Source organism: Eschscholzia californica, unplaced genomic scaffold (assembly GCF_041429995.1).
Source record: "Eschscholzia californica isolate CP2 unplaced genomic scaffold, dmEscCali1.0.p SCAF_3, whole genome shotgun sequence".
Lineage (NCBI taxonomy): Eukaryota > Viridiplantae > Streptophyta > Magnoliopsida > Ranunculales > Papaveraceae > Eschscholzia > Eschscholzia californica.
This window is the reverse complement of record NW_028238420.1, coordinates 59077013-59101837: the sequence shown is the minus strand read 5'-3', so window position 1 is coordinate 59101837 and position 24825 is coordinate 59077013. Positions and strand designations below refer to the sequence as shown.

Sequence of the window (24825 nt, the reverse complement as noted above, 5' to 3'; positions counted from 1 at the left end):
TTTTTGAATACTTCGCCACCGAAATCACTGCACATTCGTTGCTACTCGGTCTTATGCGTAACTAACATTTATCTCAGTCATGACAGATGTTAAGGGTCGAGCATATTTATGTATACCTTCCTTTCCAAGACTCAAACAGCAGAGTTAACTCAGATCCGTCCTTTTGCTAGTCTTTAAGTCATGACAAAGCTCAAGATGATAGGAGACTCGTGTTGACCTCCCATGCCAGGGCCAACTGGCAGAGTTTCTCGGTCCACCTCTTTGTTTGCTTAGTCTAGGTCTCGTTCGTGCGTATTCAGAGATCCGGCGCATGCCGCTTTGGTCAATCAGATGACTTATTTTACTAGTCAAGCTGATTAATATTTGGATCAACTGACATAGAGATACTTCTTGTTAAGAGAACTTTTATGTTAATTCAAAACAAAAGTGTCTTCAAATTTATTAATGAATAAAGTCAGAGTTAAAACATGTTAATGTAGCAACTCAATTTGGTGACTCGAGAAGATTAGCCATTGAATAGGTACGCCAAAAATAACACTTAGTACTTCCAAATTTCAAATCATCATTTGTATAAACATAACTGCAATTAGACTTATAGGACTAACAACAACAAACTCCACCATCTTAATATGGTGAATTTACTTGTAATTAAGAAAGATAATAGTAGCTTCAACAAGAAAAACAGAGAAAATATAACACTAGATGGAACTAATATATAAATCTACAATAAATTTCCAACACTTAGTGATATAACCTTTTCTTGTTGAAAGCTAAGTGATATAACCTATAACATAAAATCCATAAATCTAGTCCACACAAAAGGTAACTTATTGGTGTTTCCTTTCTTTGCTTCTTTTGAGCATGATGAAGACTTCACTTTATTGGTTGGTTTTAAACACATGAAGAAATTCCTCGATCCCAAGCTTATAAGTTTCTCCTCTGGATTTAAACCTGCATATATACATAATTTTTAGCAAAAGAAACCTTTAGTATAAAGTCCAAGTGATTACTTTAAATTTTAAAATAGCTAAAAGAAAACTAATATCAGTCTAGCCGACAACCGATAATAAGTAATATTCCAACAACACTGACTTAAGGTCCACCATACAACAAGTAAGACAAGGGGTCATTTCACTCTTTTAGAAGATGCGAGGTGACCATATTTGCCTCTTGTACTTTTAGTAACATACTTTCACGAGTCATTTTGCATTTAAAATTTTGTGAACATTTGGATTTATGTGGTGTGTTTTTTTCTTGTAAACCACAAACTATGCAAACCAATAGGATTATAAAGTTCAGAGTTTATTTTGTTAAACTAATTATATATACTAAAACAAAGAAGTAATTCAATAATGTTTTTTGGCTATTAAAAGCAAAATAAAGAACACAAGAAATTACAAAATAAATAAAAATACCAAATTTAGAGAGAGTTTGAGAGCAACGGTATTAACGACATTTAAAAAAAATCTAATTTAATGTGAAGAAAAATACGTGAAATTCCTAGAGAAAATCCAGAAATTTAGAAAAAGAAATCAGAGAGAAAAAGTAATTAATTTCACTAGAGAAAGAGATGAATTGAAAAACTTACTTTCCAAGCAAAATTGAGAGTAATGGAGTCCAAAACAGTGAGATTCTGTTTCAGTTAACAACGGTCTTCTCTTTTCCTTCACATAAATCTTCAAAACTGATTTAATCAAATCATCAACCGTCGTCTCCGACGAACTCACTACATGAATCGGTCCTAAACTCCGTTGAATCGTCACATTAAGTAAGAGTTTCGTCAGTTTCCGGTCCGACGACGTCAAATCTGGTGAAAAAAAATTAGCGGGATGGATTGCTAACCGTTGGATATCCGTGAACCGGTGAGACGTCGTCGGGTGATTCTTATTGGTGTCAGATTCTCGGCCAATTTTGAGACGAGAAGTCATTGTTGCTAAGTAGTAGTAAGAGAAATTAGGGTTTGATGAAGGAAGTAGAGAGAGATGAGTGAGTAGTTTAGTCGGTTTTTTTAGAGAGAGAAATAATAGGTTTGGAACATGAAAGGAGAAAGTCCTTTTAAACACGATGAATGTGGATTTTTTATTGATGAAATCAAGAAATTTCCAGGAAGGTGGGGTGAGTAATTAACTACCCTCGTTTGTTTGCTTAAATTACAAGTTTACAAAAACCAAATCTTAAGCATTATTATCAAAAATTACATCTATACATGTCTTAATTACAACCGTCCGATCTCTTTGTATCAGAATGGCTGGATCATGGAAAATCTATAACATATTGGCATCTCTTAGTATTCTTGGTCTCTCTTTTTCGATTCACATTCCGAAATCTCTACAAATCATGTGTGAGATGCCAACAACTGGGAGCCCAGTTGATTGGTGTGGTGCATTTGTTCTGAAATGCAGAGGTCCCAGGTTCGACCTCACAGAAGTGTAAATCCAAGAATATAGAACTTAAGTATAAATAAAGTAGTTCTTTTGTATTTTAGATCATTTAATTTCGTCAAGGTTTAGACCATTAGTTTCGTCGGAATTTAGATCAACAGTAATCCGACAATTATAGTGATTATCACATCGTATCAATATATGCCTTTGTAATAACCTTTGTAGTCAATATTCAATCTATACTATATGCCATATGGTGCCACTCTCACCCCACAGCCTTGTGATTATTTATGGTAATTGGCACCATGTAACATGAGTTTTTGTTCCTAAGCTCGCTACAATAACCTAATGGAAACATGTCGATTTCTTATTGGATTCGCTTTATATATGAAAGTGACTCAAATAGTCTCGTGTTATTTTTGTTTTTGGTCATTAATTAATGTTTTCGGGAAGTTGCTCATAGTAGAAAATAAAATAAACACAAGAATGCCCTTATTAATAACTAAACTATGCTATCACATGTCTGTTGATAATCTAAGGTTTAGTTTATGTAATCAATCTTTGGTGTGATTTTGTGGTATTAAAATTTAAAATTATCGTACAATAATGTCAGAGGTATTTGAATTATAGTCTCATTTTCCTCATAATTGAACAATGTAGTTTCTGTAATCGATCTTTTGATGGATTCTAATGCTTGTATTATTTGAAAATTATATGAAAATAATGCTTGTGGACCAAAACTATATGTTCTGTCATAATCCAACGATTGATTTTCGTAAACTATTTATACAGTATGAGATTTTATGGCTTGTGTCCCTAATGGGTTGTTTGATTCTTCTCCTATATATAATATATATGACCTTCATACCTTGGAAATATTACTTTCGGACTAGTGACTTATCAGGGCAGTGTATCAAATACAAGAACTAGAAATATAAGGCCCTAACAAAAGTTTTTGTTGTCTTTGAACGGCTACAAAAATACAGTAAGTAGTTACAAAATCCTCTTTTGTGTATCAGATAAACAGTGTTTTAGGTTATCAACAAAAAACGGTTCGACCAAGAACCAAGAACTGATAATCGGTTTGGTCCTTTCATCAGTCGGTTTGGTCTTTTTCACCAGGTTCTAGGAATAGATTTGCCTTTTGATAAAAGGCCATGTGAACCTTATGGTGCTTATCAAGATTCAAGTGAGGATCTGGGGGGTGGTAAATCATCTTCATTTTTTCAAGAACCGACTTTAATTAGAGCCGGGATAAAAGCCCACCCGAATCCTAGAGCGGGTTTCCGCGGGCCGAAGGGCTAATTGGCATCAGGTACCCGATATGGTAGAAACAACATGTATCGAATGAAGAAAATAGGCGGGCTCGGGTTGCAAACTCTTGGTAAAATTATTATGAACGCTTGTAAATTGTCCATAAAGTGATTCGAATTGCTTGAAAAAGCTTGTAAGTTGTTTGTGAAACCTTGGAAGCTGTTTGTAAAGTGATTGAAATTTATGGTGTGTTTGGATGGGAGAATCATGAATCCGCGGATTCATGAGTCCTTGGGATTCATGATTCCACGGATTCATGAATCCAATTTTGGTTTGTTTGACAACTAAGAATCCTATGATTTATTATTATTTGAGTATTTTTAAACGTCTTTAGAATAAATATGATTTTTGAAAAAAATTATGATTTTGAAAAAATATACTAATTTTGTAGAAGGAAATACTTTTTTTGTTGATTTTAAGTTTGAAATTTAGGTTCATTAATCCAAAATCCTAGCAAATCCTAGGGGGTAGGGTGGGATTTTGGTCCGATACAAATTTTGGAATTAAGAATCCTTAGGATTCAAGAGTTCTAGGATTCTTAGTAGCCAAACAGACCAAGGATTCATGATTCCTACCAAATTCCACTTTTGATAGGAATCCTACTTAGGAATCCTGCAACCAAACGCACCATTAACGTAAACGCTTGGAAATTGCTTGCAAAGACTCGCAAACTATTTGTGAAAGCTTGCAAACTGTTTGTACAGGCTTACAAAAATATTTTGCGAAGGCTTGTAGCCTTCCCTCTTTAAAATTTGTTTAACAGAAAATTCGTTTAACAAAAAACAAGTGAAAATCCTATAAAGTCAATTTCAAACAACATGAATTTGCTTAATAGAAACAAGAAACAAGCTGAAAACCAAGTTTAACATAAACAAGATTTTTGAACTTCTCTCTCTAAAATCCTTTAGTAAAAACAACTTGAAAACCTTAAAAAGTCGATTTCAAACAACAATAACTTACGAGATTCAACCATCATAAACCTCAAGTAGCTTGATAATTTGATAAAAATATCACCGAAATCAGCTCGAAAAAGTTGAACTCATCCTCTCTCAATTGCCTTGTAGTTTTTCAAACTCTCATAATATCTTTTTTCTTAGAGGTGGGAGTAATTTCTTTGTTAAGACATGGATATTATCGTCATTGAAAAACGAACTGCACAAAAGTTTGGGCTCATTAAAAAATTGAGCCTTAATCTTTTCAGAAAATATGGTCATGTTTGGTGAGCGAGAATGGTGTGGGGGGTGAAATGAGATTCTTGAGAATCACAATCTATATTACTGTTTGTCTTGGGAGAATGGAAAGAGAATCCACATTCCTTCGGGAATGAGATTCCCCCTCAAAAGGGTAATAACAAACCACGAAGGAGTGAGTATGTGATTCCTATTCTAAAAAATGATTTGTTTTTATATTTATATACAAAATTATCTTTAATAAAATGTTAGAATGACTAATATTAAATCGTATCGTAATTGAGCTATAACCGCGTGATGAGAATCACACTATGAGAATATAATGTTAGCACATCCCATCTCCGGCCGCGCAAAACATGACCTAGAGCCTAAAGGGTTTTGGGAGTGCAGGATCGAGTTATCTATTGTTTGGCAACACATAAAACATCCTTGTTACGTAGGACTAATTTCTTGTGTCAAAAGAAACCCCTTGCCCTATGACCCTAATACTTCTGCAACATTTTAAGCCCTAAAATAAGATCAATCAAAATTTCTATTCCTCTCGTTCTCGCCCTAGTACTTCCCCACACACTCTCTCTTCTCTCTAACATTCGATCTAATCATGGCTCACAAACAGCAAGCTAGCTTTAATCCTTACGATAACAATGGAGGGTTAGTATCTTTTCTCTTCCAATATCTCTCTCTCTGAATATTTGAATCTATACATCTTCATCTATCTAACTTGGTTGTTGATTTGAACTATTTTTCCTATAGAACTTGTGTAGCGATCGCAGGGTCCGATTACTGTGTCATTGCAGCCGATACTCGGATGTCAACTGGTTACAACATCCTTACTCGTGATTACTCCAAAATTTGCCAATTGTATGATTCTCTCCTTCTCTCTCTCTCTATATATATATATATCTCAGTGTCTAGAACTGCTAATTTAGTTTAAAAATTGATTTGCCCTAGTTTTATTTGGTTAGAAGATACTAGCTAACTCTAGTTTTCTAACTGGGGTTTCTTTAAGCAAACTTAAGAATTTGGTACAAAGTTATGGTTCTTGATGTGTCATTTGCATATAACAAAAGGAGCTCTCTTTAATTAGTATATATGAGAATGGGGGTGAGATTATGGACATAGAGGTTACCTTCTTGGTGTTATTATAACTAGTTTAGGGTTCATATTGCACCAATCTTGTTCGTCGTTACATATTACTATTAGTTACTTCGATGACAGCGTTTTTATGCTGTTGACATTGCAGGGCAGATAAATGTGTACTGTCTTCCTCTGGTTTCCAGGCTGATGTCAAAGCTCTACAGAAAGCCCTTTCGGCAAGACATTTGGTCAGTGACTAAAAGTTCATCATCTGCTCGTAATTTCTTTTACTAAGATTGTCAAAGTTTTACATGTTTCAACCTGCCATTATACACGTCATGATGGTTACTTCATTGCTATTTTTGTTGCTTTTTGTTGTTATTTTTTTTCTTTTTCGAGTTTGGTTATAGACTTGGCAATTATCATGAATATATTGCCTTAGGTTAACTAATAGCATGCACATTATAAACCACATGACATTCGAGAAAAAAAATATGTGTGTGAAAGGTTGTGTCGGCTGTTCGGCCTTTCTCGTGCGTAACTTATTCGACCTTCTCATAGTCAATTGTAGCTCTCTGCTTATCTTCGGCCTTTGACTAGAGCAACCTCTGGCTTATATCATCATGGTATCTGCATATTGGAACCAGAGATATCTATATAAAGCTATAAGCCTATATTCTTGTAGACCTAACACTTATCAATTTGCTTGTAGCTATGATTTTAGACGTCCCCCAAAGCTGTTAACTCCAACATTGTTTTAACTTCTGACAGATCGAATTAGAGACCCAGTTTTAAAAGTGCTTGACCATTTAAAGTCCCATGAACTAAGAATTTTAAATTCAATATCCATAACTGATAGGCGTATCTAAATTAATATTTTCTCTTTCAATCATCTAAATTTGTTGCCACTGTATTTTGTTTTCTGGTGGTTTAGATCTATCAACACCAACACGGCAAGCAGATGAGCTGCCCTGCTATGGGTCAACTCCTCTCGAATACCCTATACTACAAACGTTTCTTTCCCTACTATGCTTTCAATGTCTTGGGTGGCCTTGACAACGAAGGTGAGAGAATTAATTGAAATCGTTACAACTCTATAGTGTTTCTTTCCTTATCAAATTCTTACGTTTCTCATTAAATAAATTTTCAGGAAAGGGTTGTGTTTATACATATGATGCTGTGGGATCCTATGAGAGGGTTGGGTATAGCTCCCAGGGATCAGGTTCTAGTCTGATCATGCCGGTTTTGGACAACCAACTGAAATCTCCTAGCCCTCTCTTGTTACCTGCCAAGGTATAACTTTGGTCCTTTTACTACTTTTTTGGACCCCTGATTTATGACTGATAAACTTATAAACCACCCAATATATACAGGATTCTGTTACTCCGTTATCAGAATCAGAAGCTGTTGATCTAGTAAAAGATGTGTTTGCCTCTGCAGCTGAAAGAGATATATACACTGTAAGTTTGTTTTCTTTCTTCTGTGTATTGTGTTAAGTTTGAGGTCTAAGTAATATAATTGGTAGGCGTGAAACTAGTATAGGTTTTCATTTATCTGATGTCTTGGGTGGAGACTCTTTGTATTTCATCAAAGTTCCATAACGGGAGTTATCCTTTTCTCGTTTTCTGTTATCAAAGTATCTAAAAGCTCCAATTACAAGAAAAACTGACTCAATCTCAAAATCTTGTATTGTTCTTACCTACATTTTCTGAAATGGGTATCCGATGAAATTATTTTTCATGCTGGCAAAAGATATTAGAAGCACCAAAATTCACGCCTCAAAGAACAACATGCCCATTGATTCTGTGTTGTTCCTATTGATTTTGGGCTTTTATTAGAATCACAATTTTGGAACTGCTTCATTTTAAACAATAATTGGAGTAAAGCTCAAGTAAAATGGGTTCAGTGAACTTATTATATTTCAGTTTCAAATATGGGCAGAAAAGAGATTCACAACTGAAACCAATGATCTTCTGGATTCAGATGTTTTTTCATATCATTATCAAGTTCTTTTTATTACTTGGACTATGTTCCATTGTATTATCTCTTTTGTATGAGAATCAAATCCTGTAACTTACCTCTGTTATTACTGAATACAAATTTACAAGCTCCCAGAGAAAGTCTGTTTATGCGAAGAAGATGCTTTAAGTAGATGTATTAATCAAATGTGATCGTTTACTTCTTATAGTCCATACTCCCATTGTTATGCGATCTCCACTTCTTTCCTGGTTTTGACATTTTAATGCATCTATCTTTAAACAGGGTGACAGGGTGGAAATAGTAATTGTAAATGCTGCTGGTATTCGACGTGAGTATGTCGAGCTTAGGAAAGATTAATCTATCTGATGGCCCTGAAGTGAAATCAAGATCACAAGAAACTGCTGCATAGTCAGTCACCTGGTTACCATCAACTGTTATCATTTATCATTTTATCTTTTAAGGATTGAAGCTTTGGACCCAACTCCGAACTTTTGCTTGAAATGTTTATGTGAATGAGAACAGGAATACCTTAAAATGAAAAAACTTTCAAGTTGGCATTCTGCACTTTCTTTTTTGTTGAAATATTCTGCACTCTTGCTGCTTGCATTTCACGTTTATAGAACTGTTTGTCATTTTTCTGAGTTCATTATCTGTTGTTATCTTCGTTGAAGCTGATATAATATCCGTCTATTTACTAGTCACAGTTTTCGTAGTTGTTTCAATGATTTGCTTATCGAATATACAAGCACATAATCGGCTTGTTTGTGTGGAAATAATCAAAATCCACTGTCCTACTTCATGAGATTGAGTTGAATGTGTTTCCTGGCGCTCAGGAGTTGCCTTATGAAACCATTTTCTCTATGAACTTTATGGGCTACGGTAGAAGGATCCAGAGAGTCTTGGTAAACATGAGTGACTAGCACACACCATATTAAAAGTAAAAAAGAAAGAAAGATAAAACGAATGGATGACAGCACCAGTCTCTCTCTAATCTTTACTGTCACCACCATCTCCCATCACCACCACCATCCAAGCAAGGTAACGAGTGTCCTTGGGGTTGCTTGGGCTCAAGCACCACCATCCAAACAAGTAGCGAGTATCCATGGGCTTGCTTGAGCTCGGGTACCACCACCGGAGCTAGGTAGCGAGCATCCACGTGCTTACTTGAGCTCGGGTATCACCACCTGAGCTAGGTAGCAGGCATCCACGTGCTTGCTTGAGCTCGAGTACCACCACCAGAGCTAGGTAGCGAGTATCCATGGTCTTGCTTGCCCTCGCGCAAGGCTTTCTTGGGCTCGGGCAGGTAGGGTCGGACAGCGGGCTCTCGGTCGTTTCCTCTTCCCCACCTCTAAAAGTTGGGGATTCATCTGTAATTTCTTCTCGAAATGGGGCGGGAAGAAGTCAGTGTATTTTTTCTGTCTTTTCAAACCCCTTCTTATTTTCTCTCTCTAACTTCTCTCAGAAGCTCTCTCTAAAGTCTTCCATCACAAGCTCTCTCTCTCTCTCTCTCTCTCTCTCTCTCTCTTCTGCTGACAGTGGACTCTTCAAATGGCTCGAAAGGTAAATTAGTGACTTTCTACTACTGTCTTCTGCTTCTTCATTAATTCCGTTCTCTACGAAGTAATGAGTTAAGCTTAATTAGAACTATTTGTACTCATCTCGATCAATTTTTCCCTTTTTTTTTCTCGATTCTTATAATACAACCTCCATTTTATACTAATTCCCATGATTTCAACATAGAAATTGTTGATCATTTGCTTACCATAAGAACCACTATGGTAATTTTTTTTAACAGTTCTCTAATCTAAAGTAATATATGAAAAAAATATAGGTTTCAAGATGATTTATTATTCATTAATGGTCTAATGTTTGTTGGGTTTAAAGTAATTACCCTAGGCATCTCTAAAAGGAGACATAGTTGACACTACCCTGATTGAGAAGGGTAAGATTTCTGAGTTCATATTTCCCCACATTCATAAAAACTCAGCAATACTTTTCTGAAAGGAGAAAAGTTTGAAGAAGAAGATTGAGTGATTTAAAAGAAGACCCTAATCAGAGGAGGAGGAGTAATTGAAGGAGAGGAGCTTACCAGTATATGTGCTAGTCGGAAGGAGGCAGTGAAGCACTCGAAAACTCAATTAGATTTAAGGCACAGAGGAGAATGAGGAAGCTAGATTTAAGGCACTGTGGAGAATTAGGAGGAAGAGGCATTCCTTGGTATTTGTAGTTTGAGAAACCCTACACATTGTTAGTTTTCTGAAAAAAAAAAAACTCCGTAACGAGCACTGAGTCAATGAGTACTGAGCAGACCAAATTGGCTACTTGGACCATCAACTGTCGAGTAACTCGTTTTTGGAAACGAGTTACTCTTTTACGAAAACCAGCCAAAAACGAGTTACTCATTTACGAAAACCAGGTCGGCTTACTTGAGCGTAGCGCTTGAGTATCAACTAGGTCCGAGTAGATCTAATTTCTACAACTTAGGCTAAATTCATTTTTTGCGGTAACTGTAGTCTAAAATGTGATATAACTTATAAGTACGCTTAAATTTTAAACTTCTAATCTTCTGTTGATTTATTCTTTCTCCAACAGGAAGCGTTACTTTTGCTGCTCGATGTAGGTCCTTCAATGCACAATCTTCTTCCGGAGATTGAAAAAGTCTGCTCAATGCTTCTACAAAAGAAGGCATATATTCTCCTTAAACTCTCCCATTCATATTTGGATACTTAGATTTCTTTCTAGTGCCTCTGAATTCATTGATAGAGAACAGATAAAACTGTTACTTCAGGGAGACTGGCATTTGCAATTCGCAAATATGATTTTATTTTCCATTTCTTCTCCGTGCAGTTAATTTTCAACAAATATGATGAGGTAGGCATTGTTCTATTTGGAACTGAAGGTAATTCTTTCTCCTATAATTATGTTTTATATAAATGTAAATTAGAAAACTCACAGCACTGCGTAGCTTAATGTTGTAATGACATAGTCACATAAATTTTATCCTGAATGAAATTTGGCTCGATCTTTCATTAGCTGGTTGTAATTCGTCTTGATCGCAAGATTCCAATTGTATTCATAGATAGCGTTAACTTCAGCATGACCACAATTTATGTAAGATGTGGGCATTATAAATGCTATTCAGACATGCCAATCCCGTTGGAGGGTATCTTATAGTCTTCTAGCATATAGCTATATTTTCATAATGACAATATATTCCAGTGCGCATCTTTGCAAATGATCACCTCTCAAATAATGATAATTTTCCGGAAGCTTTTAAATGGTTTTCATTTTCTTTATCTATTTTCGAAACATTGCTCAGATGTGTTATGCTTTACTCTTGAAATTCCCAGAGACTGAAAATGAGCTGACAGACGAAGTGGGCGGTTATGAACATGTGGTGGTTTTACGCCATTGCAAAGTAGTCGATGAAGATATAATTGAGGCAAGCCGAAAGCTTCCTAGAGGAACTGTTCCTGGTGACTGTATCCTAGACAGTTAATCGATTTACGGATGCTTAATGCTTGAGATATACTAGTAAATGTGTTTTAGTGATATATTTGATTTCTGTTAAATAGGAACATTACTCTGCTCTGTCAATATGTAACAAATTGTTTCTCTATCACGTCCACGTATTATACTCAGAGTTTGTAACGTCTGCTACTTATTTGATATCACATGCCAGTATACCACCCTTTGGAGTCTGGAGCTCCTCCTCCGATAACTGATACATACAAGTTTCTGCAGTTATTTTTAACTGGAGTACAATTATTTTCTTTACATATGACCGCCTGCAATATCTTCTCCTACAGAGAAACTTATTGGTTATCAATGTTGGAGAGTTTACACCCAGATCGGTGCTACGTGATTAGAGAATTAGAATCATCTTCACCTTTAGAAGTTAAAAAACACAAGGAAGATCCTTTTTATTTGTATCTCTACACACAATGAAGCATGTTATTTTTGCATTATGTAAGTGGTAATAAAATAAAAGAAACTACGTAAGTATCCTGATTATTTTGTCTTCATCTCATTTATAGAGAATATTCTAGACCTAATCACCTATTTCTCTAGTGCCCAATCAGAGCGTGTTATTGATTATTATACAGAAGCAATAGTAGTAGAAACTGGACAGCTTTTGATATCCGACGCCCCAGAAAAGTATAATCGGCGAAATATATTTATGTTTCCAAGAATGTTCTATTAATTTGCATATGTTGCAAAATTGGACTCAAGTAGAGATTTCCTCTGCTTACATGTGTTTGATACATCACATATATGATATAGAGTTGGTAAAACTTCATGTGATTTTGTAAACACAATATACGTACCACTTGTTTTAGTTGATAAGTGATTCTGGTAAAATAAGCAGCTTTTTAGTTTTGATTCTCCTTAACCCTTGAATCGGTCCTAGTTCTAGATGCTATTGTGGTTGGAATGGATATGATTATAAAGAAATTTGGTCAAACCAACAAGGGAAAGAAGCGTCTTTGTCTTATAACAAGTGCCCAGGATCCCATTAAAGAACCATTTGAAGGGAAAAAGGAAGATCAGGTCGACACCATAGCAGCGCAGATGAATGCTCACGGCATGAAACTGGAATCTGTTATTGTGAGAGGACGACTAAGTTTGGATGCAGATAAGAAAATCATGGATGAGAATGATTTTCTATTGAAGCGATTTTCAGAAAAAGCTTGTGCAAAAACTGTATATGTTGAAAGTGCAACTTCACTGTTAGGTGCAATTAGAACGCGAAACATATCTCCTGTAACAATATTTAGGGGTGACCTTGAGTTAAGCCCAAAAATGAAGATTAAGGTGAGAAGATGTGTCAAACTAACTGTTACTTTTAGTAATTGCCTAATAGGATTGCATTATCTTTTATTAATAATAGTCCAGCTTATGAAACTTGCTAATAAAATGCATTTCTACAATTTTGATAACTGAATCAACTCTACTTTCTCTTCCACTCATTTCAGAGAGCCATTAACTTTTGCTTCAATGAGTTTGTTTTACTAGGTGTTTGAACAATTGCACTTAAACTTAATTGTGTATTCGTGTGTGATGTAGGACAGAAATGGGAAGTTGGAAATAAAGAAGAAAATAGCTTGATTATATTATAGATATAAGAAATAACGCACTAGTATCACACCAGTACAAACTAGGAATCACTCCTAGAGCCCTTAGGCATCACACCTTTGGAGTATTTGCATCACACAAACACATAAAGCTTAACTAGCTACTGGAATACTCTCTGTCTCTCCTCAAACAGCAGAATACAACCCTTATATATAGCCTAAAACTGACCCTTAATATCCCATACTTCTAGACTTTTAAGCTTCTAAACTCCTAGGACATAAAAGACATTAAAGAGACACTAGATGACATTAAAGACATTAAAGAGACACTAAAAGACATTAAAGACACTTAACCATCCTAATACTTAGAAACTAGTAGAATCTCCACAAAGACATGTGGATCAGGCCCGCATTATTCAAGGTTCTAAGTGGGCCATTCATGCAAGACACGCCAAATCAGAATTTGGGTCTGGCAATCCTTCTTTTGACGTCTCCCATATGCCTTAAACAGTTGCTTCCATTCATCTCTATCAGTGTGTCTATGGTACATCTTGCAAGAGTTATTATATCATTGTTCCTGAAATAAAGCCTTTATGATCATAATTGCGGCTCCTTTCATGATTCAGGTGTGGGTATACAAGAAAACAGCTGAAGAGAAATTTCCTACGCTTAAGAAGTACTCTGATAAAGCACCTCCTACTGATAAGTTTGCTACTCACGAAATCAAGGTGGATTATGAATACAAGAGAGTCGAAGATCCTACTAAAGTTGTACCTCCGGAACAACGAATTAAAGGGTATCGTTATGGACCTCAAGTGGTACCTATTTCATCTGCTGAATGGGATGCTGTCAAGTTTAAACCAGAGAAGAGCGTGAAGCTTCTAGGATTTACAGATGTTTCTAACATAATGAGGTAGCTTCCAACTGCTTGATCTATTTGCAAGTAAATTGATTTGTAATATACAAATAGTAACAGCTGCTTTTAACTAAGTATTTTCTATTTTCCAATATTGTACTGCTCGCATTTGCTTTTCTGATTCCTATGATTTGGTCTAAGATTCTACGTAATTATACTTTATAGGCATTATTATATGAAGGATGTTTCCATCTTTGTTGCTGAACCGGGCAATACAAGGGCCACCCTTGCCGTTTCTGCCTTGGCTAGAGCCATGAAAGAAATGAATAAGGTAGCGATTTTGCGATGTGTATGGAGACAAGGCCAGGGGAATGTGGTAGTTGGGGTTTTGACACCGAACATCTCTAATCAGGAGAAGATCGTAAGTCCCATAATGTGGTTAATTTACATGAGTCCTATTGTTGAAGGCATTTTTACATTTCTTTTTCTTTCCCTTTAATTTTTCAAATGATATTTTATTGAGCAGCCAGACTCGTTTTACTTCAATGTACTTCCTTTCGCTGAGGATGTTCGCGAGTTTCAGTTTCCCTCCTTCAGCAATTTCCCTCCGTCACTACAGCCAAATGCACAACAGCAAGAAGCAGCAGACAACTTGGTCATGATGCTTGACCTTGCACCACCAGAGAAAGAGGAAGCTCTTAGACCTGACTTCACACCTAATCCTGTCCTTGAGGTATACAATTAGCTACATTTAATTCTAACTTGACAGTGATGAACTGACATCTAACCATTATAAGATTGTTATAGTAGATCAGTGCTGAGAAAGGTAATGGTATAGAAGTGCTCATGAACAGCAAACCGAGGATTCTTTCGCTATTATTAGTTGGTGGAGGTTTTGCTGTATTCTAGTAAATGGAAATATGCAGAAAGGCTTCTCCCACTGTTGGCTCATAGAACGAAAACTCTTCTTTTTTCCTCTAAATAGGGGAGCGAAGAAGCTCTAGAACCAGGTGCCGGACTTTCAGTGTACAATGACAATGAATCACCAACATAAGTTTATCATAAATCGATTCTACTAATTAAAAGTAAGGTAGTAAGGTCCTTGCCATGTCATATCTGTAGATAACCATAGAATGTCGAGGTCTGTAAAATACCACCTCACCAGATTCTTTTATCCCATCTGCGTTTCGCATATCAGTCCCCCATTATTGCTTTTAGGTACTTAAGCGATTCAGTACTCTAAATTTGGCGCACCAAATCTTCAGCGTTAACTACCCGATTTTTTTGTGAATAGCTATAAAACTAACAAGCTGAGAAGTCAGGGATTTCTACTACATGGACTGATGGGAGAAACAGAATACTAATGTTTTCACTTCTCCATTTGATCCATTAGCTAACTCTGTCCAGGCTTTTTATTTTTGCAACTGAATATAATGATATGATGTGAACTTATGTGGCTATTTCAGCGTTTTTATCGTGTTCTCGATTCAAAATCAAATAAGCCAGATGCCCCCGTGACTCCACTTGACCAAACACTAAAGCGGATAACTGAACCTGATCCAGAGATTCTTTCTCAAAACAAACAAGTCATAGATGAATTTCGTAAACTGTTCGAGCTCAAGGAGAATCCAAAGGTTATACTTCTAACTCTTTTTATGAAGGTTTTGTATAGTAAAATGTAATGCAGAGGGATTGTATTCAAAATATCATCTACTTCTTTGTAGTAGCATCTGAAAGTCAGTTTTTCTTGCAGCTGAAGAAGTCATCCAGAAGATTATGGAGTGAAAACAACTTGGGTTCGCACAAAGAGGTGGAGGGCTCAGGGGATATTATTGACAATCAACCAGTCCTTTCTATTAAAAATGAATCTTCAGGAGTTGACAAAGTTGGGAACTTGGCTCCAGTTCAAGATTTTGAAGCCATGTTGGGACGAAGAGATAGTGGAGAGTGGGTGAACAAAGCAATCAAAGATATGAAAAATGTAACTTTTGACTTGGTGGAGAACTCCTACAAAGGAAATTCCTATCAGAAAGCACTAGACTGTTTACTTGCACTTCGCAAAGGTTGCATTCTTGAGCAGGTATACCACATGAACTACTTGTTAACTTCTTTTAATTATATCTGTGTTGTAGTGATAGGTCTTTTTGGTGTTGTATGAATGTGTTGGAGACCCAGGTTTATTGGTACGAGTTGTCTGACAGATTTTATTTGGATGGACATTTCTTATAGGAACCTAAACAATTCAACGATTTTCTACGCGATCTTTTTAATTTCTGCTCGAAGAAAGACCTCTCCTCTTTCAGCAAATTCCTCGCCTCCAAAAACGTGATGTTGATTAGCAAAACAGAAGCTACAGACAGGTTTTGTATTTTCTTTTTGTTTGGTTGGTTATCGTTTTCTCTCTTCCACTTCAATGTTCTTTAACCTTTTGCTTCTCTCTCTAATTTGCTTCCTTTGAATAGTGACGTAACTGACGATGAGGCAAGAAGTTTTCTCGTCAAAACAGAGCCTGCAGTCGAGTAAAAGTGGTGCAAAATTCAACTTCTTGGGACAGACCGCATGAACCAGTTTAATGGCAAATCAGTATATCTTTTTTTACCCATTTGAGCACATCAATCATCAATGTAAACCTTTCTTGTCGATAAATCGGTATGAAGAAGTCAGAGCCATCACTTCTCGATGTATGTGATGCCTGCCTACATTTTGCGTCCTACCGTAGGTTATGTGTTTTTCCTATTTTGGACAAAACTTTTGAGCAATGTAAGAAAGTCTGAAATGTGAAACTCATGTTTGTTCCGTTAACAACCCGTTTGTAATTGCTATGTTGTTTCACTTTTCTTGACGTTTAAAAAGAGTGAGAAATCTTACTGCCTTTCTTTATAGGTCTCTTTGTACATATCCTTCCAAATCTCAAACCCTAATTCCCTGTATTTCTCTGCTTTTGATACCTACTCCATTGCTAGCGAAGGCTCCATAAACCTACCAAAAAACCTCGATACTTGGTAAAGTTGAGCACGAACCTGTAGTCCAGGTTCTGGATGCTCTTCCAAGTGATGTGGGACTACTACATACGAGTATTGCAAATTGTTACTGAATCAAAAGTTATCTACTGAATCAAAACTTATCTCCAAGGGTTAAGATTGTGTCTCCCAAACTTATAAGGGTTAAGATTGCATCTCTCAAATTTATCTTCATTTACATCTCTCAAACGTATCTTCAATTACACCTCCCAAACTTATCTCAAAAGTTGAAACTATACCTCCTAAATTTATCCTCAAACTTTCTTTAATGGTGAAAGAATACACCTTTCAAATTTATCTCTATGGGTTGAGATTATGCATTTGATAGAACTGTCCGTGCACAGCGGGCAAGGAAAATACCCTCGTCTTAGCAACTGAAGTCAGCCTTGTATTTAGGTGCCTTTGCGCTGAGGTTGGAGCTAGCAAGTAGAAGCCCTTATGCCAATCCAATCCCTCTGAGCTCTTTTGGTTATGAAGGATCAAAAGACCTTTTATAAGCAATATCACTATTTACTCCCCCACAGCAGAAGTGAAAGTGGTAAAAGTAGTGTCATGATAACATTGATCATAACTATGAAAAAGCCAAACACCAGGTAAATGAAAGTGAAAATTAAGCTTCCCTTTAGTAAGATAATGATATTTCCCCTGTTTTTTTACTGAGTCCAGACATGTAAGAAAAGCTTTTAGATGATGGTATTTAACTTAATGTGTTTTGAACAAAATAACAAAAAAAAAAAAAAAAAAAAAAACTTAATGTGATACCAAAACTGCAACCCTTGTTCCAAAACCCCCTTTTACTTGACTGCAAAAAAAAAATGAATAGGTTTTTCTCGCAACAGATACTACATAACTTCTCTCTTCATCAATGGCCTACAAAACTATCAGTATGATGCAAAGCACGTTCATCTTCTATTATCGATATGGATTTAGCAACACTTAGCGAACATCAATCAACTCGACCTCAAATACTAGCCATGCGTTTGGTGGTATTTGGGGGCCAGCTCCTTTGGCTCCGTATCTGAAAGTATAGCAGGAACGTCAGTTTTTTCTGGGAAAAAATAAGAACGAAAAAACAACATAACAAGCAAAACTGAGTTTAAGGAGAAAAAATAGGTACCCCATTGGTGGAGGGATTGTGAGTCTTCTCTTGTCACCGACACGCATACCTGAAGGTTTAGCACAGACAAGTGATTCAGGGTTTTCAACATTTTTAGGGCAAACGAGTCACATATAGCAAAGTAGTTGCAAAAACCCAAAATCAATTCAGGGTTTCAACAAGTAAGCACAATAACTCGCATATAGCACAATAAATGTGGAAACTCAATAATTTAGGAGTAAGACACCTACCGCTAACCCCAACATCCCATCCCTTGATAACTTCCCCAACACCTGTACCATAAAAGCATCGAAATAAGAAAAATACTTGAAATAGAGAACAGAAATCACAACTCAAATACAAATCTAGGTGCGATAAAAATACCTAAGCGGAACTTAAAAGGTGGTGATCTGCCAACATTCGAGTCAAATACTTTGCCATTGCTTTTCAGTTTACCAATGTATCGGACAGACACCTGAAATGAAGTAAAAGGGAAATTTAATCGACTGAGATCAATGTTAATTGTTTCTATTCAAGTGGATATAAACTTGGTTTAGTAAGCATAGACATGTTTACCTTATTTCCAGGAGAAGCTCTTTTGCCATCAGGTTGGCCTATTTTTATATCCTCAATAACTAAACCATTGGCGAAGGTTCTCACTTTTGATTGCTTCACCTTTTCCTTTTTGTCTTCAGTACCAACTACTGATTTATTTTCTTCAACCTTGTCATTTGCTTTTTCATCACTTTCTTGTGTCTTGTTCTTCTTTGCCTTCTTTTTCTTTTTCTTTCCCTCACTTTGGTCTCCTTCAGCTACATGATCAGCACTCCTGTACATATGTAAGATACAATCTAAATCACCGACATATACGCCCAGGAAAATTCTTATCCAAACAGGAACAAACAATTGAAGAACAAAGTAAAACAAAAAGTTCAGAGCAGTTGATGGGTATTATGGGATCATCAGATCATCCTCAGAGAATACATCCAACTCAAACATTCTCTGATCGAAATAATCACAAGGATATCATCTCTTGAGATAGAATGCAAATTGATCAAGCATACAGTTAAAACATGTATATGGGAAGTAAATATATAACAGAGAAGAGTGAAGGAGAGTATAAATGTTCATGTACAACACTACCAACTAAAAAAGTTTGAGATTATCATCTGTTCTCACTTTTTATTTGGTGTTTCCTCCTTGGGTTCACTTTTCAAGTTATCAGTCTTTACCACCTCAGACGCGGCTTCACCATCTCCACGATTTCCTACTTTCTTTTTCTTCTTGGGCTTAACATCACTTTCTTTCCCAACCTCAGTTGTTGGCACAGAGTCATCTTTAGGCTGCTCAGATACCTTGCTTCTACAAATTAAACAAGAGTTGTCATCATAAAAGCGAAGACAAAAACTTTAGGCTATTGGTACATCCTACATCAATTGTGCATAAAGATGGAAGAACTATGAAGAGTCAAAGATCAGACAGCTCCAGGTCCTATTTAACTCAATTAGTAGTCAAGGTCCTAGTGCGAAGCTACTTTGTGCAAAAGAAGGAAAATCATATGAGAAAGAGCACGCGAAGAGGTGAACTTGTTCATAAGATACAGAAAATGAATCTCACAATCCTACTAGGACAGAGTCCTCCTTCAACAAATCTTATGTTTTCTGAACTTCAACCAAATAGTCATGTTTACTTCTTTTTGAGGTTATGCTAAGAATCTACTACTATCTCGTTGAAGATAAATTCCACAGTAACAAATAGATAGAATACAGGCAATATCTTACTTTTCCGCTTCATCGTCTTGAACGACTGTGTCAATTTTTCTTTTCTTCCCTGCGGTGTGATTAACAACCTCTTCTTTCTTCTTGTTTTCCTTGGCAGCTTTCTTGTCAGATTTTCCTTCTTCATTGCTCTTAGTAGATCCTTTCTTGTTTGTTATTGAAGGAACAGGAAAGCCATCTTCATCTTCGCTTTCCAAAACTTCTCCACCTTCACTGCCCTTCACAACAACTTTCTTTTCAGCATCACCCTCTGAACCACTAATTTGGTTCTTCTTCTTAGGGCGTTTTTGGCTCCCATTACCAGTTGCAGCTTTCTCATCATCCTCTATTTCCTCGATTACAACTAGATCAACAACCCCATAGAAAAATTGAACGGTGAGAAAGCAAGTTACAATTAACTATTAGAGAGAATAACCAAATGAAAACTCAAGTTCACAGAATTTGAGGCAGTCAAATGGATGAATTCTTATACTCGGTACATATACTAGGAGTATATCTCCAACATCATTATGTCAGCTCCCATGACATAATAGCTTTAGTAATTGGATATAAACTGAGGGTGGCACTACTCAAATATTCAAAACTGGAAACGCAAGGGGAGCCTTACAACTACCATAAAAGTATAAATCATTTGGCTAATGAATGTTCAAACTAGACAACATTTCGGATCTAACCTATCTGATGTGGAAGCTCTTCCTGGAAATATGGCATAAGTAGAACTCGTTACTTAAATTGCATTGATGATATTTCTTGTCAACAATCAGGGGAAAAGATCACATAAAAAGGATGATGCAAATGATTAGATGCTTAAGAGAAAAGCAAGATACCTGCACTCTTTTGGCGGGGTGAAGGGGGAAACATCTCTAGATCATCATCATCAATGAAGTCATCATCATACTCTTCGGAATCAAATTCAGACAGATCGTTTTCACTCTCAGCAATATCCTCCCCAAAGGAATCACTAGAAAACTAAGTTGAAGGCAACAAAAATGCACAAAATACGTAAAACCATATATATACATATCCATGACGACTCTTCGAGGTACACCACTTAGTCATGGTGTTCCATGTCTCAGACATCCATGGGAAGCGGAAATTTTGGAAAATGATGGATCCTTTGACAAAAGTAAATTTGGCTAACCGAGTTTGGCCATTTTTCCTTCAACTAAAAGTGAATAAACCAAATATGAGTAAATAAACGAGTTAAGGCAGCATTGCATTTCAGTTGTGTCATGACTCACGCCAAATGAGCGAGTACCTAGACACAACATGTATTGGACACCCATGCTGAAAGACATTGTTGCTAATGCCTCTGTGACCTATGGCCAATTAATCGTGTCAACACAGCCTAACATAAATTTCACAACAAACAACAACAAACCCGGAGAACATGAATAAAGTCTTTATAATAAAAAAAGGATACGAGTCGTGATCATGTCCACAGCCACCTGCATTACCAATATAGTAACCAGCAAGGTGCACACTCCGAGGGCCAAGAACTGAGAAAACTACCTCATTTTCTTCCTCGAATTCAAGGTCCAATGGGCATGACTCGTTCTTGTCTGGCAACAAGGCGCATAAAATGATAGGACTCTTATCTCCTATATTACACTGAACTACGCTCCTCGCTGTTGAGGATCCATTACCCAAAGTTGCCTGCAGTATCAAATTACAATCTAGATGAAAACCCACTACAAGGAATTATATCTATATATACATATATAGGGTTTAGGGTTTAGCAAGAATACTGATACGAAAGAAATGCAAAACTAACAAAGTAATCATCATAAAAAAAATTCTGGGTTTGGAAAACAACCTGAGAAATATGAAGTCTTCCACGCTCATCATCAAAAATATGAGTGAAAGGTTTTCCTGCTTTAACTTCGATTCCTGAGAAGTAACAATATATCAAAATAAAGATAAATTACTTGGATTGCATTTGAAAAACAATGGTATTAGATGTTTTGAAATTAACGGATATGAAATTGAGATCAAAACTAACCCCAGAACGCCATCAAATTGTTCTGAAGATGAAGTAGATGTTCTGATAATTCTACAAAAGCGGCCTGCGGCTAAACCCTAATTTGAAATTACAGTACCTGTTTCTCTGTGTTTTAAACCCCTCCGGGAGCGTCTGATGGAAGGGGATTCTATAAACGCCCCACATTACTTCTATGAGCGCCTCATTTCTATATAAAGCTCCCACAAGATTTCTCGCACAGGGGCGCCAAGAGCAATATGGTGGGGAGCCTGTAGAACTTAAATAAAGTACTACTCCATAATTTTGTGAGGGAAGTTTTAAGGGCAATACTACTTTTTATCATTGGCACACACCCTCTCTTTTTGACTTGGTCCTAGGAATTTAACCAAGCCTTTGTTGAGCATACACTGGAAGATGAACAATGGTCCGAGACAAAAGTTTCTCGGTGAATGTTCATCATGGTTGGGCGAGAGAGACAAAGAGAGAATGAGAGTTGCTAAAGGACGAAGAGTGAGGAGTGAGTGTGTGTGGGATAAATGGAATGAATGGTTAAGGAGTTAGAGCATCGCCAATAGAACACTCAAACTCTAAAATTTAGAGTGCAAAATAAGATACTTAAGAACTTTTCATTAATTCACCTCCAAATAGTGGTTTTAAAGATCTTTTTTTTTGAATTGGCTTTAAAGATCTTCGTATAACCTTTTGGGAGGCTTAGGACCTAAAATGTATTTGCGATGACTGAGAAAACTTATTGAATTTTTTTTTAAACCATTGAAACCTTTTTCATTCATGAGTGATTAAATCACAAGTTACATGGATATAACTGTTTATCTCTCTCGATTCAGCAGCATGAGAGTTACATAAGTACATTCTCAGAATTTCGAATGTAAAGTGCCTCATGAAGTGAGAGAAATTAGACTAGACACTGACGAAAATAAGAAAGATGAAAGGATCCTAAAGATCACGGATGAAAATACCCTAAAGGTCAACAAAATAACAGATAATACAAAAATTAAAATACTAATTGACATCCTGTCGCTTTTGCTGGAAAACCTTCATTGTCGCCGGAAAACCGTTGCCGGAAAGCCACCATTTTCGCCGGAAAGCCGCCATTTTCGCCAGAAAGCGCTATCACCGGAAAATCTCCACTGTCACCGGGAAACCGCCGTTGTTGCCGGAAAACCGTCGCCGAAAAACCGTTGTCGTCAATTCTTCTTCATCATGAAGTGAGAACCAATAATGACTAAATCTGATTTGAATTGGCAAACAAACCCTTAATAAATTGATATTTGAAAATGAAATTTGAATCCTCAATGTAACCCCATACCATCGAACCAAATCAAACAAAACAAAGCAACAAAAACAAACTTCAACCAGATCTGAAACTTCAAATTACTATCAACAACCCTAATTTTGTTCCAGAAAACTTGCATTCTTTATATGATTATTACCTAAGTAGATTAAGAAACCTTTTCAAATTTCAGTTGAACTTATCACTTTGAGAACTTCATAATCTAAGGGAGAGAACCCAACTCTAAACTCTCTCTTTAAATGAACATTGGTTTGGAGTAAGTTGTTATTTTTAGATGAAGACAGGGAAAGATGGTTGTTCTTCACTGCTTGGATTTAGATGAAAACAGGGAAAAAGACAGATAACAATTGATATTTTGTGGTGGAAGGAAAAGGAAGACTATGAATCTGACCCAAAAGATTATTAATGGAGGAGAATAAACAACAAAGGAAAGAAAAAGAGGAATCGGTGAAGGAATGATCCTTCGCCGGGAGAACGAAACGCAGATCCTAACTTTGTGGACTGTAACTACCCGGATAACTGAATTAAAGGGGCGGCGCCACTTAGGAAAACTTATTGAATTAATGATGTAATATATTTAATATTTGTCTATGTCATATACTGATGTTACGCCTACTGAGTTCATATAAGAAGAAAAAAAAAACGAATTTGTGAGAAGTTATTCAAAAGGTGCCCCACTTTTTTTCATATAGGCGGTCCGCTGAAATGACTGGCTTCGACTATTTAATTTAGGCCGCGGCTTTGGGGAATAAAGAAAATTCTCCGGGGAATAAAGAATTTTCTTAAAACTAGTCAAATAAGATTGACTTTTATGTCTATTTTTTATTACTAAGGGGCTTTTAATTTTAGAAGATGCTATAACTCATTACCTCTCCACAACCTCATCTTCTCGCCACCTCATCATATTCTCCGGCGAAGGTCGCCGGCCGACCAGATTTCCGGCCGGCGACCTCCAAACATAAAAAAAAAATTTTTTTTTTTTTTTTTTTTCTCTCTTCCTCTCTCTCTCTCTCTAACACTCCGGCGAAGGGAGACCTTCGCCGGAGGTCCGGTCTGTCCATGAACAGACCGGATCTGGTCTGTTCATGGACAGACCAGATCCAATCTGTCCATGGACAGACCTTCGAGGTCTGTCCATGAACAGACCTCGAAGGTCTGTCCACGAACAGATCCGGTCTGTTCGTGGACAGACCTTGAAGGTCTGTTCATGGACAGACCTTCAAAGGTCGGTCTGTCCATGGACAGACCTTCAAGGTCTGTCCACGAACAGACCAGATCTGTTCGTGGACAGACCTTGAAGGTCTGTCCAGGGACAGATCTGGTCTGTTCATGGACAGACCAGATCTGTCCATGGACAGACCAGATCTGTCCATGGACAGACCTTCTGGTCTGTTCATGGACAGACCAGATCTCCGGCGAAGGTCTCCCTTCGCCGGAGTATTAGAGAGAGAGAGAGAGAGGAAGAGAGAAAAAAAAAAAAAAAATTTTGAAGTCGCCGGCCGGAAAATTTTCCGGCCGGCAACTTCGCCGGAGAAGATGATGAGGTGGCGAGAAGATGAAGTGGCAGAGAGAATAGATGAGATGGAGGAGAACTTTCACAAAAATGTAATTTGCATTCCCCATAAAAATTTATTCCCCGGAGAATTTTTAAAAAAATCTGAATTCCCTGGAGAATTTATTCCCCGGAGAATTTTCTTTATTCCCCAAAGCCGCGACCTTAATTTAAATCTGTGTAGGTGTACTTTTCTCTGTGCGATAAGTCCGA

At 36.7% G+C, this 24825-nt stretch overlaps 4 protein-coding genes across 5 annotated transcripts; 2 read left to right on the top strand and 2 right to left on the bottom strand.

Moving 5' to 3' along the window:
* Nucleotides 1-545: 545 nt before the first annotated feature.
* On the bottom strand, nucleotides 546-2027 carry LOC147552553 (uncharacterized protein At4g22758-like). The gene is made up of 2 exons (XM_086669843.1): nucleotides 1589-2027; nucleotides 546-951 (listed from the first exon to the last, which is right to left on the bottom strand). The coding sequence occupies exons 1-2, from the start codon at nucleotides 1926-1928 to the stop codon at nucleotides 785-787; spliced, it is 507 nt and encodes a 168-aa protein (XP_086525969.1). The 5' UTR covers nucleotides 1929-2027; the 3' UTR covers nucleotides 546-784.
* A 3150-nt stretch (nucleotides 2028-5177) lies between these two features.
* On the top strand, nucleotides 5178-8506 carry LOC147552552 (proteasome subunit beta type-1-like). The gene is made up of 7 exons (XM_086665777.1): nucleotides 5178-5536; nucleotides 5639-5746; nucleotides 6129-6210; nucleotides 6897-7026; nucleotides 7113-7255; nucleotides 7336-7422; nucleotides 8225-8506. The coding sequence occupies exons 1-7, from the start codon at nucleotides 5487-5489 to the stop codon at nucleotides 8297-8299; spliced, it is 675 nt and encodes a 224-aa protein (XP_086521903.1). The 5' UTR covers nucleotides 5178-5486; the 3' UTR covers nucleotides 8300-8506.
* A 405-nt stretch (nucleotides 8507-8911) lies between these two features.
* KU80 (Ku80 family protein) lies at nucleotides 8912-16753 on the top strand. 2 transcript variants are annotated; one of them, XM_086665773.1, is made up of 13 exons: nucleotides 8912-8987; nucleotides 9036-9502; nucleotides 10535-10627; nucleotides 10790-10841; nucleotides 11293-11424; nucleotides 12354-12757; nucleotides 13644-13930; nucleotides 14099-14294; nucleotides 14400-14606; nucleotides 15340-15507; nucleotides 15627-15953; nucleotides 16103-16233; nucleotides 16336-16753. In XM_086665773.1, the coding sequence occupies exons 2-13, from the start codon at nucleotides 9491-9493 to the stop codon at nucleotides 16394-16396; spliced, it is 2070 nt and encodes a 689-aa protein (XP_086521899.1). In that variant the 5' UTR covers nucleotides 8912-8987; nucleotides 9036-9490; the 3' UTR covers nucleotides 16397-16753. The 2 variants fall into 2 exon arrangements, with proteins under 2 accessions (XP_086521899.1, XP_086521901.1); XM_086665775.1 differs by lacking the exons at nucleotides 8912-8987; nucleotides 9036-9502 and adding an exon at nucleotides 9784-10159.
* A 738-nt stretch (nucleotides 16754-17491) lies between these two features.
* Nucleotides 17492-21935, bottom strand: LOC147552550 (peptidyl-prolyl cis-trans isomerase FKBP53-like). Its single transcript, XM_086665776.1, has 11 exons — nucleotides 21770-21935; nucleotides 21584-21657; nucleotides 21191-21423; nucleotides 20595-20728; nucleotides 19771-20110; nucleotides 19169-19351; nucleotides 18566-18818; nucleotides 18374-18464; nucleotides 18241-18282; nucleotides 18011-18059; nucleotides 17492-17911 (listed from the first exon to the last, which is right to left on the bottom strand). The coding sequence occupies exons 1-11, from the start codon at nucleotides 21780-21782 to the stop codon at nucleotides 17830-17832; spliced, it is 1494 nt and encodes a 497-aa protein (XP_086521902.1). The 5' UTR covers nucleotides 21783-21935; the 3' UTR covers nucleotides 17492-17829.
* Between the last annotated feature and the right edge of the window lie 2890 nt (nucleotides 21936-24825).